A 14,089-nucleotide genomic window follows, 5' to 3' on the forward strand; every position below is an offset into this window, starting at 1 on the left:
TGATTATGTACCTATAAAGATCTCATCTGGAAATAACAAGGCAACACACTCTTAACTTATTTCCTGTCTGCTTTCAAGGAATCAAACGATCAAGCTAAGAATGATTTCAAGGAAAAAATGCTTTTCAAAGAGAAACAAATGCTTTCCTGCAAGATAAAGTTTGCTCCTGTAACGTTGGCTTGATCTGAACACATGTAACCCTTAAATTTGGAATACGAAGTACTTGCAACAGTCCTCCCTAAACAAGGTCATTAGGAAATTTTACCAAATAGCCTTTTTTCCTGAGAGATCTTTGAAAAATTATACAAAATGTAGATATATTTCTATCTTTTCCACTCAGCAACACACACACTTCACCTACTTTTCTGTTCTGTGAGTTTGTTGCTAAAAAAAAAACCATATGGGGCTGGAGAGGATCCTTGTTCCACACGACAGAAGAGCTTGAGCATAGAAGCAATTTTTGGGAAGGACTCACAGGAGAACGTGGATCATACCGACACCAGGGGGAATTTGGCCATTGACGTCAGCAGAGCCAGGGCTTCACCCAAAGCGCTTTCTTAAAACCAAAACTGCTCCAACAGGGTGCCTTGACATAGCAATTTTCAGAATCGGAGGGAAAATATTCCCCTACAATAAGCTTCAGAAACCCAGGCCAGGGGCTGGCACATCCAGAAATAAAGCCCTGCTGCTACCCAAGCTCGATGCTCCCATCAGGCTTACTCTTTTTTTTTGTTGTTGTTTTTTTTAAGGTGATAGGGTCTTAAAATGCTTGGGGGGACACAACCCTGGCTCACCCACACTAGCTGCCGCAAGGACCAGGAAGGGAATAGGAGTATCAGGTTATCATGTATGTGACATCGTTAGGACCATTCCTCTTTCTTTTGATGGCTGCCTGAAGACGAAGCTTGAAGGAAATCACCACGCAGTCCAAGCACAAGTTCTGAGCTGCCATGAAGCAAAGACAGGAACGCCAGGTAAGCTTTAGGGAGACCACAGCCCCCACTTACCTGCACAACAAGCTTGTGCTTCCTCACCCATCCCTTCTCTGCAAACTGCTGCCTGGCTCTCCTGCTGCTCTGAGCTTTAGCACCAAAATTGACCACGATGCCAGCAGGGCTGGACCCACCTCTACTCTCTTCCCACCCCACCAAGCTTGTGCCAGGAAATTCCCAGCTGCTTTCCCTCTCAAGAGCCTCCCCTGCAACCTGCAGCCCCTTGAAATCAGCTGTGAGAGAGCAGCATCCTGCAAGCCAGACCTCCTAGGGACCCCACACCAGCACACCCTGCTTTTGAGGGGGGTGCCGTGATTTATGCCTCCTGGGGAGCTTGTTCTGTGGAAAGTCTGCTTCCACCTGATGCAAACTAACAGCGAACCACGGTGGAGGCACCACTGCAATGCCTTCCTGGTGCCGACAGGTACAGCGACCAGCTTATTTAGGCTGTGCTTCAATCAGGAGGGAACAGGTTTAAGTCAAATGCAATAATTAATTCTTGCAATTTAAGAAGAGTATCTGCACAGGGACCAACTTTGCTGTAACTGCCCTGGTTTAATTAAACTTATGATTGCACCCAGCTTCCCGTGCACTCGTAGAAATCTGGTTCATACCCATTTAGCTTGTGCAAATTTGAATACAAGTTGATGGGGCTGGATCCTGCTCTGCGGAGAAGCTGCAACCCTCTGCAGACCTTTCTGGAGCAATGCAGATGTGCAGGAGCTGAGGAGCTGGTGGTGGTGCTCACTCAGCACGACCCTGAGTGCTGCTGCTCCTTCCCTCCTCCGGCTTTGTCCCGTGCTGCCTGCCTCGCAAAGAGCCTCTGGGTCGTGGGCAGGCAGCCGGCCCGGTTCCCCGCGCCTGCCTTCACGGAGGAGTCAGGCTTCAGGAGAGGCAGCGGGCATGCAAGGTGTTCCCACTGGCCAAGCCCTGGGAGAGCTGTCCCAGCAACTACAGCCAACATCACTCACACAAGCTCGGGCACGTGTTACCTGCTACGCACCCAGCCTGCAAATTCAAGCTCCTCTCCTTCCATGTCCCATCCTTCAGCTGGGAATGGGTCTATAGGAAAAGCAAGTCCCGGCCGATAGTGCTTGGAGATAGGGAGCACTGTATCTCTAGCTTCGTGCTCTTCTCTCCAAGTATTTGCTTCACTCCTCCCCCCGCAGCATCTCTTGATTAATTAATAACTCCAGATGTCATTTGCTTTTTCGTGGTCACTGAATTTGAAAAGGGTAATTTACTCTCCTCCGATCAGGTCATGAAATGTTAATGGGCTTTAATGGGTGTTTTCCTAACCTCCCCAGCCCTCTTCCGCTGCTCTCCAGGTGGCTCTGTTCTCCACAGCCCATATCCATGCCGGCCTGCAGCTCCATGACCCGCAGGGCTGCTGGGGCCAGCCGGGCCACCATGGTGAGAGGACATTGGGAACAGCCGCCCTTGCCACAGGCCTCCTCACCTACATGGTACACAACGGTTCAGGGCTCTCCAAGCATGGCTACTTCCACCTCGTGTAAAAGCTCTACAACGGAGGAGTCACCTCCCGGGGCGCCCTGTCCCTCTCCTCACGCTAGCGAAGTCCCCTTCAAAAAGTCAGCACCTGGTGAGCAGGAATGCTGTGGGCGTGGGTGGCCACAGCCCCCTGCTATGCCACCTCCAGCCATGGCCATGGGAAGGTCCCTGTGCCATCGCCATCCACAGCCATGGAAAGGTCCCCATGCCATCTCCAGCCATGGCCACAGTGCCTTTTGGTGGCACTAAGAGGAGCTGGAGCAGGCCCTGAGCCATGGGAAGGGAACATGATCCAGATTTGGTTTCAAACACATATTTTAATTAAATCCAACAGTCATCAGGGGAAGACAAAAAAAAAAAAAAAAAAGCATTACACAATCCCACCTGGCACAACTTCTGGGCTCAGGAGCCTCGCTCACCACCCGCTTGCTCCTGGCAGGCTGTGGGTCACCGCTGAGAGCCCGGTGGGGTAGTGAGGCACCGTCCTTGGGGCACAGGCTGCTCCAATCAGCGTGAGGGGTCCCTGGGTGCAGGTTACACGGGTGTGGGAGAGGCGGGCCAGAGCTCACTTGCTGCCTCCTATCTTTAGCAGTGCAGCCTGTCTTCAAGGTCACACCATGGAGCTGGTGTCTCCAAGTTTCTGGAATAGCTGCAAGAGTGACAATTTCTGATAAGTAGTCAAATACTTTAGTGCATCCTCCAGGAGCTGTGGCAAGACCATGGTGAATTTCCCCTGCACTTTCATGACCATGGATGCCTAGTTCAGTGGAGATACCAATTTACATCACCAAAGGACTGCAAACCCCGAGCTTCACATCCGTGAAAACCGCGCCCAGCGCCCTGCTCACCTTGCTCAGCAGGGGGATGTTTCCCAATGAGCCCAAAAATCCAAAAGCCACTGGGAAAAAACGCCTGCATCAAAACACAAGTTTCTGTTAAGCCCTGTGCCAGGTCAGGTCGTGCCGGGGAGCAGGGGTCTGCCTGGGGCTGGGGTGTTGGCAGGAGCCACAGGGCGCTCCCCAGCTCTGCCATGGGGACCCAAGACAGGACTGCTCTGGTGGGGTTTTGCCAGGCTGGAAACCCTGCTGCTTGTCTGGTTTCATTTGGCAAATGCTCACAAAGAGTAGGTGCTCAGTGGACAACAAACCTGAAGAGGGTGATGAAGCCGTAGGCCTCCAGCAGCATGCCCAGCAGGGGCCACCTCATGAGGACAATGAGGACCCCTCCCAGGAAGAAGCTGGTGCCCTTTAGTTTTGGCCTCTGGAAGAAGAAGGTGAATGTCCTTCTGAAGCCAATGATGAAGACCAAACCAGAGAGGAAGAGGATCTAGCAGGAGGAAATGGGAAAAGCTCTGCTCGGATGGGCCCTCGGCTCCTGCTTCAGCACCAGCATCTGCTCCTGTGTCCAGCCCGGCTGGGAGAGCCCCTCAGGTGCAACTGCCAAGCACCAGCCACCAGCAGGACCGGGAAGCCCCAGCCCTGTGGTACTCACATTTCCGAAGGCCAGGAGCACCGAGTCAAAGTACAAGAGCATCCCAAAAAGGATGAAGAAGAGGCCAAAGCCGACGAGTCCCACGCCGATCCCTGCAGAGGATGCGGGTTGAGCTGAGGGCTCTGGCATGTGGCACGAGCCCGCGAGCCAGTGGCTCGGCGCCCTGCATCGGGCTGCTGATCCGGTCCTTATCCTGCATCCCAGCCGGCCTCCTGCCACGAGCCTGGGGCCACAACCAGGCTCGCCGTCGTCCCTCTCCCCACTCCAACCGGTGCAGCCTCTGGCCCCGGCTCCGAGCCACGGAGCAGCCCCGGCTGCCGCGGGGGCCCAGCATCTCCGACGGAGCAGTGCCGACCCCGCGCCGCCCACCCAGCTTACGCTGGAAGTCCGTCAGCGACACCATCTTGCCGGTCCCGGGGCTGGGGTGAGGCTGGGCAAGGGCAGCTGCGCGTGCACATGCTTCGCCGGCAGTGACCCTTGGAAAGGCCTTTAGTCCCCACGTCATCTTGCAAATCATTAACCCGCGTGCCCACGGGCGGCTCCTCCTCGGGCACGGCATCGCCTCAAGCGGAGCCGGCGGCACGGCCGCTTCTTGCTGCCGGCTCCTGCCCTCCCTGCTCCATCGTCTGCCTCTTGCTCCCTGGGGAGGACCTGACTGTGCTTGGAGCAATCCCCGAAACGGGGAGAGGCGCCCAGTGAGGACAGAGGGCTTGGGAGTCCCTGGGGGTCTCTTGGTTGCCTCCGGTGGTGCAAGCTGGGAGCGAGCCCCCGGCGGGTCCTCACAGTCCGGGGCAAAGGCTGCCACACGGACCTGCTCTGCACACCGTCTCTTTACAAACCAGCAGTTTTTTTTCCATTGGCTTTATACAAACTTGCCAGGTACAAATGCTACTCCTGAGTAGCTATACCTGAAATAAACACTACTGGGAAAATTAACCCCCCAAATTGGGAGGGAGCGAGAGAAAGTGGCATCAGTCGCAGACTGAATTGTGGGCAAGGCAAATAAATCCCTCTCGGAATGGTTGAAATGCCGTCGCCATTCATGCACTGTCTCTTCGCCCTAATATTTAAATTATCATCTGAGGTCACCTTTATACAAAAGACACTGACATTGCATTGTTTCTTAGATACTTTTATTTCTCTAACACTAGCAAAAAATCCCAGAAAACAAATGCCCCCCTTCCCCCCCCCAAATGCATAAATAGATTTCCTCCCGATGCAAATCCTTTCTCGGTTACAAGTCACTGGTATATGAAGTGTTATGAAAAATAATAACCAAAATAAAATTAAGAATTAAAACAACAGTTAAAAAAAACCCGGGTGCACAATACTGCAGTCGTGGGATCCTAGTGCATTGGGCAAACGGCTGGGGCCCGGGCCTCCCTCCGGGCCGCAGGACGGGGCAGCACCCCCGGGGGTCCGCTGGGCCCGATTCCCCCCTGCAGCCGGTGTAAAGGGGGTTCGCTCCGCAGGGAGTTGAGCGCCCCGATTTACACGGGCTGAGGAGTTCGCGCCAGCCGGCGCCACTGCCTTCCGCCACAGGGAAATAAACACATCGCTGCTGAAAACTTACAGTTCTCTTCATATTTTATTTTAAATAAATTTGCTTTTAATAAAAGCAGAAAAAATATATATATTTTTAAATAGTTTCTTCCCCCCCGCCTCTGATAATTTGGCAAAGAATCTGCTATCATAACTCATGGGCAGGGCTGGTGCCAACAACCCTGCGAGAAAAAATTAGCACAAAACTACCTCCCAGAAAAGAAGAGAAAAAACAAATATATATATATATATATATATTATAAATGTATAATTTCCATAAAACATATATTAAGGCATGTAATAGCAAAATAAAGGGCCAGCTTTATGAGCTAACAGGGCTGCGGGAGGTTCTTGGAGCGGGGCTGCGGGTTCCTGGGACACTACCTGTATTGCTAAGATCAAGGAGCCCAGCGGGCCGGGCGACGGGGACACGGAGCAAGGACTTCACGGGCAGCACACGGACACGAGGGGGTAGCGGGTCCCAGCTCAGGGACTGTTTGGATATCGCCAGGCTCCCCCAGTCTGGGAGAAGGGATGTGCCTGAGCCCCCGCCGGCCCCATCGCTGCCTCTCGCCGGCGTTGAGGGGCTGCGGGTCCAGGCGATGCTCAGCCCGGGGCAGCCTGATTCTGAGATAATCCCTTCGCTGCTGGCATTCGGGGCTTTGCGGTTTCTCCTGCCAAAAAGCTTAAGTGGGATTTCCTATTTCCAGGCAGAACCAGCCTTCCTCTCCCTCCAGAAAGCTAAAGAAAAGGGTACTTGCTACAGGAAAAAACAAGCAAAAGGGTCTGGAGTGCAGACGGCACTCCTAAATCCGGCTGCGAGCCGCTAGTTCCAGGTTGCGAGAAGCCAGAAGGTTTTTGGGCACCCAGGAGGACACCTTGCTCCAGATGAGCCTGGGGTCACATGCAGGCAGGAGGGACGGACGCTCCGCCAGCCGCACGGAGGGGCCCCAGGAGCGCCGAGACGGTGCCAGCCCCTGCAGCAAGCTCGCCAGCGTTTTGCCCGATGCAGCAGTCGGTGCCTCTGCTGCAGCCCGCGCGAGCGCACATGAGTCCGTGTTTTAGTAGCATTTGTCTTTCACCCTCTCCCATCCCCATGAAAGGGGTACTGCCCTCAGGAGCAGGCCAAGGACGGTCCCCCGCTGCCATCACCTAGAGGTATTCATCGCCCCCAGCCTGTTCCCTATCCCTCCATCATCCCTACGCGCAGAAGGATCCCTGCTGACCCCAGAAAGCATTGTGGCTTTGCCACCCCACCTCACACCCCAGCACCAGCCCGCTGCACCGCTCCACTACTCCTTTGCAACATGCCCACATCCCCGCACAGACCTGCTGCTCCGTGCCTGCTGCGCACCGGCGCACTGGACACCCTTGTGCCACCCCGGCACAGACCGCCCCACTTCCCTGGCTCCTGCCCAGGCACCTCTGCAGTACCCTCAGTTCTCTTTCCATCTGCCCCATCCTCAGCTCCTTCCTTCCTTCTGCTGGGCCACGAGCATGAGGAGAAACGGGCAGACCACGCTCTGCTGGCGATGAACTCCTGGGATGCTAAAAGCAGTTTCAGGCAAGGACACAGGGAGGGGAAGAGTTGCTCGAGGAGCAGAGATGGAGCATCCAGGTCCACCAGAAGGTGAAAGCATCATCCATGGTGGGGACTGGCTGGTCTCCACCTAGAAGAGCATCTTTGCAGACCCTTGGGAGACCAATACATCAGCACAGAGAGCCATGGGAGTCCTACACACCTCTGGTGCAATGCTGCCCTGGTAGGGAGACCTTCTAGCTGTACTGGGCACTGCCGATGTGGTTGCAAATCCCCCTGACCAAACGTCCATACTTTACCCCATTCCCTGGGCACAACAGATCCCGCATGCAACAGCCCATCCTTGTGCTGGCTGGCAGTCCAGGGCAGTCTCCTGGTCCCCTCGGTACTATGCTCCCACGACCAAACTCTTGGCACCTGCACATCTCCTACAGGCTCCTGCACATCTCCTCCAGGCCAGAGCAGAGCCCGGGGCCAGGAAGGGCAAGGGAGCTGGTGTGAGAGCAGGCCTCTGCTGGCTGTCCATGGTGCATCTCCCCACTCCTCCGTCCAGGGTGGTCTCGCCATTTGTGAGAGGGAGGGGGTCCGGGAGAACCGAAAACGATGGCCGAGGAGAGTTTCGGTGTTGCGTCGAGGTGCTAAAACGTGGCCCCGTGGAACTTGCCAGCGTTGGCAGCAGCCAGGGCTTGCGCTGGAGGGAGAGGAGAGCGCGGCTGAGCAAGACGTGGGCCTGCCAGTGCCAGGGCAGCCCCCGGCCCCAGGCTTTCCCAGAAACCCCACCACACTTGCTCAGAGTAAAACCTAATGCAGATTCAACCCCATTCCTGGCACTTCCACAGCTCTCTGGGGAAATGGGCTCTGCACAACGTCACAAGCCACCGTGCACAAGCAGCAAGGTTGGCTGGAGACAGCTCCCACCACGTGCATCCTAATCCTGAGCTGATCCCTTTGCTTCCCGCACTTGGGGCTTTGCAATTTCTGCTGGCAAAAAAAACTGAAGTGGGATTTTGTATTTCCAGGCAGACACCCTACCGCTCAGGACCGTCTCACCAGGCGCCATGCTGATGCACAGCTCTCGCGCTTGACCCTGGCTGACCCAGCCTGGAGGCTGGAGCCCTGCACGGGGGCTTCACCACTGAGGACACTTGCGCTTGGTCCATGGGAGGAGACCGGGCTGACGTGGCTCAGGAGACTGTTAGCTGGAGCAAGCAGCGATGAACGAACGCGGGGCAGAACAGAGCCCGGGAGGAGAAACGCCCCCCCGCCCGTCCCCCCAGCCAGCAGGCTGCGATGGAGAGAGCATGGGATGAAGTACAAGAGAAAAGGTGCTTACTTCATGGCTCAGACACGCATAAAATGGCTGCTGTCGGCGACCCGGGATGTTTCAGACGAGAGGGGGTTGGTCGGTGGAGTCGGGGAAGCTGGGGAGGTGGGAGGGCTTGGGGTAGCGCATTGAGCTGGAAACAAGAAATGGAAGAAGGGCGTGAAGAACACCAGCTGCCGGCAGCGGGGACGGAGGAGAAGAGGCCACACGGCAGGCAGAGGTTAGCGGACGGGGAGAAAACGAAGAGGGAGGAAGGGAGGAAGCAAGCTTGGTTAGAACAAACGGACACGACAGCGTCTCGCCACGGCATGCACACGTGAGCACCACGCAAGGATCCTCATGGACAAGGCAAGGCACGGTGCTGTCCGCAGGGTGGTGGTGGGCAGTGGGTCCTGCAGACGTGTGCTCTGCAGATGGGCTCGCGGTGGGGCCTTCCTGCCCTGCTTCTTGCCAACGCTTCCCGCAGAGAACAGGCCCTGAGCATGCTCTGACCTGGTTTTATTTGCTCAGATGTGGGACCGTGCGGTAGCAAACCCCCGTGACTCTGAAGCAGAGCCCAACCACGTGGACCCACAGGACGTCCAGAGTGGCCACCAGCCTCCACCACGTTGCCAGCTGGGCTCAACGTTGTGCCGGTGCTGGGAGCTCGGTGAGGGCGCCGCTGCCAGAGCCTGGCTCGCCCGCCGTTGGGGAGAGGCATTCCCCTGCCGTGCCCCAACGTGCCCTGCTCTGCTGCCCAAAAAAACCCCTTTGCTCCTGCTGCCTCTCCTGCCCCTCAGCCAGCCGGTCCCGTGCGGGCTGCTCGTCCAACCTCTCTGATTTGTCCAGTTGTCGCTATTCCTGCCTGCTCGGCAGGTGACCCGCCATCGTGGGCACCCCAGGTCCTGCGTGCCCCCTCCATGCCTTACCCGAGAGCATGCGGCCCCGGCGGGAGGCCTCCGCAGCCAGGGCGCAGGAGATCTCTATCCTCTTCTCCTGCTCCTGGAGCTGGGTCTCCGGGTCCTGGGGGGTGTCCACCTCACCCTCGCTCAGCGGGACCACATTCTGCAGGCTGCGGGGAGAGCGTCGGCGTCACCGCCCAGCACGGGCAGTGGGTCCAGGAGGGCACCTGGATCACGCGACCGCGGGGCTGGAGCAGAGCCCAGCAAAGGGAGGGAGGCACTGGAGGACGGAGGGGGAATGGGTGGCACGTTGGTCGAAGGGATGCCCCCAGCGATAGCCAGAGGGGGCACGGGTGCAGCAGCCTCACCTGGATTTGGCAATGAGGGTTTTTATCCGTTCCACCTTCTTCTGCTTTTCCTTCATCTCTTCGGGACTGAGGGGGGTGTCGGGCTCCAGTTCGATGTACCGCTCGGGAATGAGGACTTTGTCCGGTGTTGAGAGCTGGGTGCAGAGGACAAGGGCTGAGCTGAACGCCTGCTGCCGGGGAACCCAAACCCCTGGGCACAGGCAACCCTCATCCCCGCACAACCATCTCCTGGTGCCCACGACCCGCAGGACATGTCATGCTGGCTCCAGGACCCCCAACAGCCAAGGGAGGAGGGTGGATGGACCCCCGGGCAGGGCACCGCCAGCCCCGCAGACCGGCCTCACCTCCTTATGGATGTCGACGTCATAATGCTGTGGCTCCAGCTCCATCTTGCGCAGCCGGGCGATCTCCTCCCGAGGCGTCTCGTAGACCTTGCCTGAGTCCTCGGAGCGCAGCGCAGCCTCCAGGTCGGAGATGTCCACCTCGTGGATGCTGCGGTGCCGGCGCACCTGCGGCAGACCACAGCCCGCTGAGCCCTCACCCTCCTCTTCCTCTCTCTGCTCCCCGGTCCCACCACCCACAGGGAGCTGTCCTGCTCTGCCCATTTACCCATTTATGGGTGCAGCGGCCCATTTACTCCAGTCCCCCACCCCGTGCAAGGACTCACCACCTTGTAGGAGGCCGGTGCCCTGGTGCCGGGGGTCTCGGGCTGCTGGCTGCCCAGGAGCTGCAGGCTCCGCCGTTTCTCCTTCATGGAGCCGCTCTGGTGCCGCTTCATGCGGTCGATCTGCTCCTCCACGCTCATTTTCACCTTTGTCTCGGTGGCGAACACGGCGCTCTTCGGCCTCTCCTGGGGAGAGCCCGGCCAGCCCCACGGTCACGCACCTCTGCATGGAGCAGGGGCAAGCCCCGTCCACCCCGTGCTGAGACACGTCCCTCTGCAACGAGCCTCGCAGCCCCAAACCCTCTCTCGAAGACACTGGCATGGAGGCATGCAGCGCAAGCCACCCCGTGGCCCTGCCGCCTGGCCCGGCTGCCCCTGGGCTAGCCCAGCTCCCAGCACTGCCAGCCCGGCCCCCAGCCCATCGACGCAGCCCTACCCGGGAGCCGAGCCCGTTGGCCATGCTGCCGGCGTTCCTCCTCACCACGCCTGCCGCCGGCGCCGCATCCTCCTCTGCGGGAGACTTGGTTCTGGGGGGGACGATGCCCACTGCAGAGGAAACCGAAACACCAGGCTGAAACCCCCTGGGGATCAACCAGCCCAGGGACAATGGGAGCCCATGGAGGGGGAGTTGCTGCCCCATCACCAGCGGGCTCCTGGCGAGATGCTGTGCACCCTCGCCTGCAGCCTGGCCCCGACCATGCTGCGCGTCGCAAAGGGAAAAGCCAGAGACAAGGCTGCAAACGCTCCCCGTGGCTCCGAGGCACAGGGGCAGCAGGTCCCGTCTGCAGCAGCAACCCTGCCGGGCCACTGCAGCCGAGCACGAGAGCTGTGGCAGCGGGCAGCGCCCCGAGGGGGTGCTGCCAGCATCCCCCAGGCTGCGTACCTTTGTTGAGAGCCGCTTGCTTCTCCGCCTCCTGCTCCTGCCGGCTCTGCAGCAGCGGCCCCTCGGCGGGGGAGCCGGGGCCGGCCGGCCGGGACCCATCTTTCTTGCTCTGCTCCAAGCTCACCTTGGGCTGTGGAGGGAAAGCAGGTGCCCGGGTGAGCCACTGACCCATGCAGAAGCCATGCTCTGCCTGGGGACGGACCCACTGCTCTCTGCGGCCACAGGGTCGCGTACGGACCACAAACACGCTCCCGGCAAGCAGAAGGATGCACGGATGCTGGCCAGGCAGTGCCAGCCTGGAGAAGCCAAACCGCCTGCCCCAGACGTGCTCCACCAGAGACCAGGCTGGGAGGGCTCTGCAGCTGTCGCACCAGCTACAGCCCCCTGGTTCATCAGGGCTGGGCACGGTGGGTGGCTGTCTTGGTAGGAAAGGTTCCCGCATGGGAAGAGCTTTCTGCACAGGCAATGATCCCAACAGGGGTTTGGAAATGGCACGAAACAGCATCCAGGCTGGAGGCAGCCGGAGCTCAGCGCCGAGCTCCAGAGAGATGCCCAGCCTGCAGCAGGCACCGACGTCCCACGCAGGGCAGGCGCTGGGCAGCAGCGAAGCAAGCCGCAGGCCCTGCTGGGGTCCTTCCCCATCTGCTGCCCTCAGGCACAGCGTGCCCAGGGCCCGGGCGCTGGCATAGCGGTGCCGGGGGACAGAGGGGTACAGCCAGAGTGCTGCACACCGCCGCAGAACTGCCCCGCACTTTGCACAGAGCTGGCATGTCCTGATACCCCTTACACCACCTGGATCAACACACGGCCGCAGGCGCGCTGCCCCGCGGGTGCTTGGCTGCCGGTGAGCACCACCGGCGCTTGCGGAGGGGTCCGTAAGCCTTGCACGCGGTGCCAGCACCTGCTTGCACGCATCCTGATCCCCCTCCAGACTGCCTGGCTGCAGAGACACCCGTGTCCTCCGCATACCCTTTCCCCAGGCGGGAGCGTTGCTGGGGCTTCATCAGGGAGTCCCAAGCTCAGACTTGATCGCTCGCAAACCAACTGAGCACCCTGGCACGGGGGTTTCCAGCCCCCGGCGCGGTGAGGAGCGGTGCCACGCACGCCGTGGGACGACAGTGACAGAGGACAGGGCAGAGGAAAGCGGAGAGGCTCGAGGCAGGTCGGTGCAGCACCTGTGAGCATCCTCTGGCTGGCCAAGAGAAGCAAGTCTGATGCTGCCCGTCCTGCCCCAGGACGGCAAAGGCAGAGGACGAGAGTGCCGTGGCGAGGCTGCCGTGCGAGGCTGCCGTGGGGACGCGCCCATCGGAGGGGCTGCGTACCTGCCACCTGCATGGACAGGAGCCGTCCCCGCGCCGTGCACGCTCTCAGCGCTGGGCCACGCTGTCCCTCCCTGACTGTCGGCCCGGCGGCTGGGAGAGGACAGGCAGCCCCATCGCCCTGGCCTCTGTCGCGGGGAGGAAGGGGAAGGGGCACAGCTCCGAGGCCGCTCCGGAGAGGTTTCGGTACCTGTCCCCTCTTCGCCTCGCCGCCTTGCTGCCAAGAAGGGGAGGTGGGGTACGGCCAGAGGCGGCCCTCGCTAGGGAGCGGAGGAACGGTCGGAGGAGACTCCAGGGGGACATACGACTTAGGAAGGGGAGGTCGAGGCGGGCCTGGTTCCTGGGGTGGTGAGGAGCAAGAGGCGTGAGAGCAGAGAAACTGAGACGGGAAGGAAAAGAGAGTTAGAAAGAGAGACTGAGACAACAAACAGCAGAAGCAGCAGGCCAGGAGGAGGAGGAGAAGGCGGGAGAGCCGCCGGTCGCCGACAGCCCAGCTGGTCCCTGCTCCCCAGGGCGCTTCCCGGGGGCCCCGCGGTCTCAGTCCCCACCACGGCCGTGCCCCCCGCGGAGACGCCAGCACCGGGGCTGCTTTCGCTGCAGCCTGCTCCGCACCAGGGTCCGCAGAGGCCGCTCGGCTGGAGCACGAGCCTCTCCCTAGCTCAGACATCGGCATCGCTCTGCACAGGTGACGTGCAAAATCTGCGCCTGGATTCAACCCCAAACTCACATAGATGAAACTAGGAGCTGAGGGACACTGCCACACCTGAACCCCCAGCATGGGAAGTGAGAGGGGGCCGTGGTGTTAGCAAGAGCTGCGGCTGAACCCAAACCCTGGAGCTGAGCAAGTCTCAGCCTTCAGGCTGCTTGAGGTGGGAGCCCAAATTTGCAAAGCCCAGAATCAGGCTCTGCAAGCAGGGCGGACCAGACCGCACGGGGAAAGCCCCCAGCCCATGCATGCGGCCTGAGCGGTCCCCCCAGGCAGAGCCACGTGCGAATCCGGCCACGCTCTCACCCCATTGCCCACCCGCCCCCCCAAGAGCGAGGGGTCGGGCCAGCCCGCGAGCCCAGCCCTGGGAGGGAGGGACCCCACGGTGGGGAAGGGCTCTTGGGGACCCGGCCGACCACCCCAGGTCACTCACCTCGCTGGGCCCTTGCTTGGTGGGCGAGCCCTGGGAGCCGGAGACGAGGGAGAAGGGGCTCAGGGGGCTGGTGAGGCTGGCCGAGCTCAGGGGGCTGGCGGGGCTGTTGGAGCTGTACGTTCCCGAGGGGCCCACGGCTACTGTGGAGCAAAGCAGAAATCAGTGTGTGTACTGGGGCCGCTGCAGCAGGGCGCTGGGGAAAGCCGTGCCAGCGCACGGAGGGGCTGTGTCGAGCGCGGTCACCTCTGTGCTTGGCAGTGTCTGTGCCGCGGGACGGGTTGTTCTTCCTCAGCCCCTCCATCACGTCCTGGATGCGCCAGATCTCCTTCTGGATCTGCCGGTTGAGCATCTCGTTCTGCAGGGGTGAAAGGTAGGGGTCAGAGCGGGCTGAGCGGCCAGGCTCCCGCCGCGGCCAGCCACGGCAGCCGGGCTCA

The 14,089-nt window shown here is 59.8% G+C and overlaps 2 protein-coding genes across 5 annotated transcripts in view; both read right to left on the reverse strand.

Moving 5' to 3' along the window:
• Window positions 1–2,804: 2,804 nt before the first annotated feature.
• Window positions 2,805–4,480, reverse strand: GOLT1A (golgi transport 1A). 2 transcript variants are annotated; one of them, XM_068917925.1, is made up of 5 exons: window positions 4,374–4,480; window positions 3,996–4,087; window positions 3,652–3,830; window positions 3,353–3,416; window positions 2,805–3,153 (listed from the first exon to the last, which is right to left on the reverse strand). In XM_068917925.1, the coding sequence occupies exons 1-5, from the start codon at window positions 4,396–4,398 to the stop codon at window positions 3,115–3,117; spliced, it is 399 nt and encodes a 132-aa protein (XP_068774026.1). In that variant the 5' UTR covers window positions 4,399–4,480; the 3' UTR covers window positions 2,805–3,114. The 2 variants fall into 2 exon arrangements, with proteins under 2 accessions (XP_068774026.1, XP_068774027.1); XM_068917926.1 differs by lacking the exon at window positions 3,353–3,416.
• A 646-nt stretch (window positions 4,481–5,126) lies between these two features.
• Window positions 5,127–14,089, reverse strand: part of PLEKHA6 (pleckstrin homology domain containing A6) — a 54,754-nt gene continuing 45,791 nt past the window's right edge. For 2 of the 3 annotated variants that reach the window (XM_068917877.1, XM_068917879.1), the window contains 11 exons: window positions 13,899–14,010; window positions 13,656–13,795; window positions 12,707–12,895; window positions 11,198–11,327; window positions 10,751–10,860; window positions 10,318–10,500; window positions 9,995–10,159; window positions 9,651–9,784; window positions 9,310–9,452; window positions 8,411–8,534; window positions 5,127–7,768 (listed from right to left, as the gene is read on the reverse strand). In XM_068917877.1, the coding sequence (XP_068773978.1) occupies window positions 8,419–8,534; window positions 9,310–9,452; window positions 9,651–9,784; window positions 9,995–10,159; window positions 10,318–10,500; window positions 10,751–10,860; window positions 11,198–11,327; window positions 12,707–12,895; window positions 13,656–13,795; window positions 13,899–14,010 (1,422 nt within the window). In that variant the 3' untranslated portion in view covers window positions 5,127–7,768; window positions 8,411–8,418. The remainder of the gene's footprint in view (window positions 7,769–8,410; window positions 8,535–9,309; window positions 9,453–9,650; window positions 9,785–9,994; window positions 10,160–10,317; window positions 10,501–10,750; window positions 10,861–11,197; window positions 11,328–12,706; window positions 12,896–13,655; window positions 13,796–13,898; window positions 14,011–14,089) is intronic. The other variant, XM_068917878.1, reaches the window with a different exon arrangement.

This window comes from Struthio camelus, chromosome 24 (genome assembly GCF_040807025.1).
Source record: "Struthio camelus isolate bStrCam1 chromosome 24, bStrCam1.hap1, whole genome shotgun sequence".
In the NCBI taxonomy this organism is placed as follows: Eukaryota; Metazoa; Chordata; class Aves; order Struthioniformes; family Struthionidae; genus Struthio; species Struthio camelus.

Bases quoted from the DNA above. Each gene is read 5' to 3' on its own strand.
- GOLT1A (XM_068917925.1), bottom strand. From the start codon at position 4,398: ATGGTGTCGCTGACGGACTTCCAGC. The intron at 3,417-3,651 runs GTTTGTTGTCCA...GTTTTGATGCAG, and splicing joins GGCTTCATCACCCTCTTCAG to GCGTTTTTTCCCAGTGGCTT. The intron at 3,154-3,352 runs GTGAGCAGGGCG...TCACTCTTGCAG, and splicing joins ACATCCCCCTGCTGAGCAAG to CTATTCCAGAAACTTGGAGA.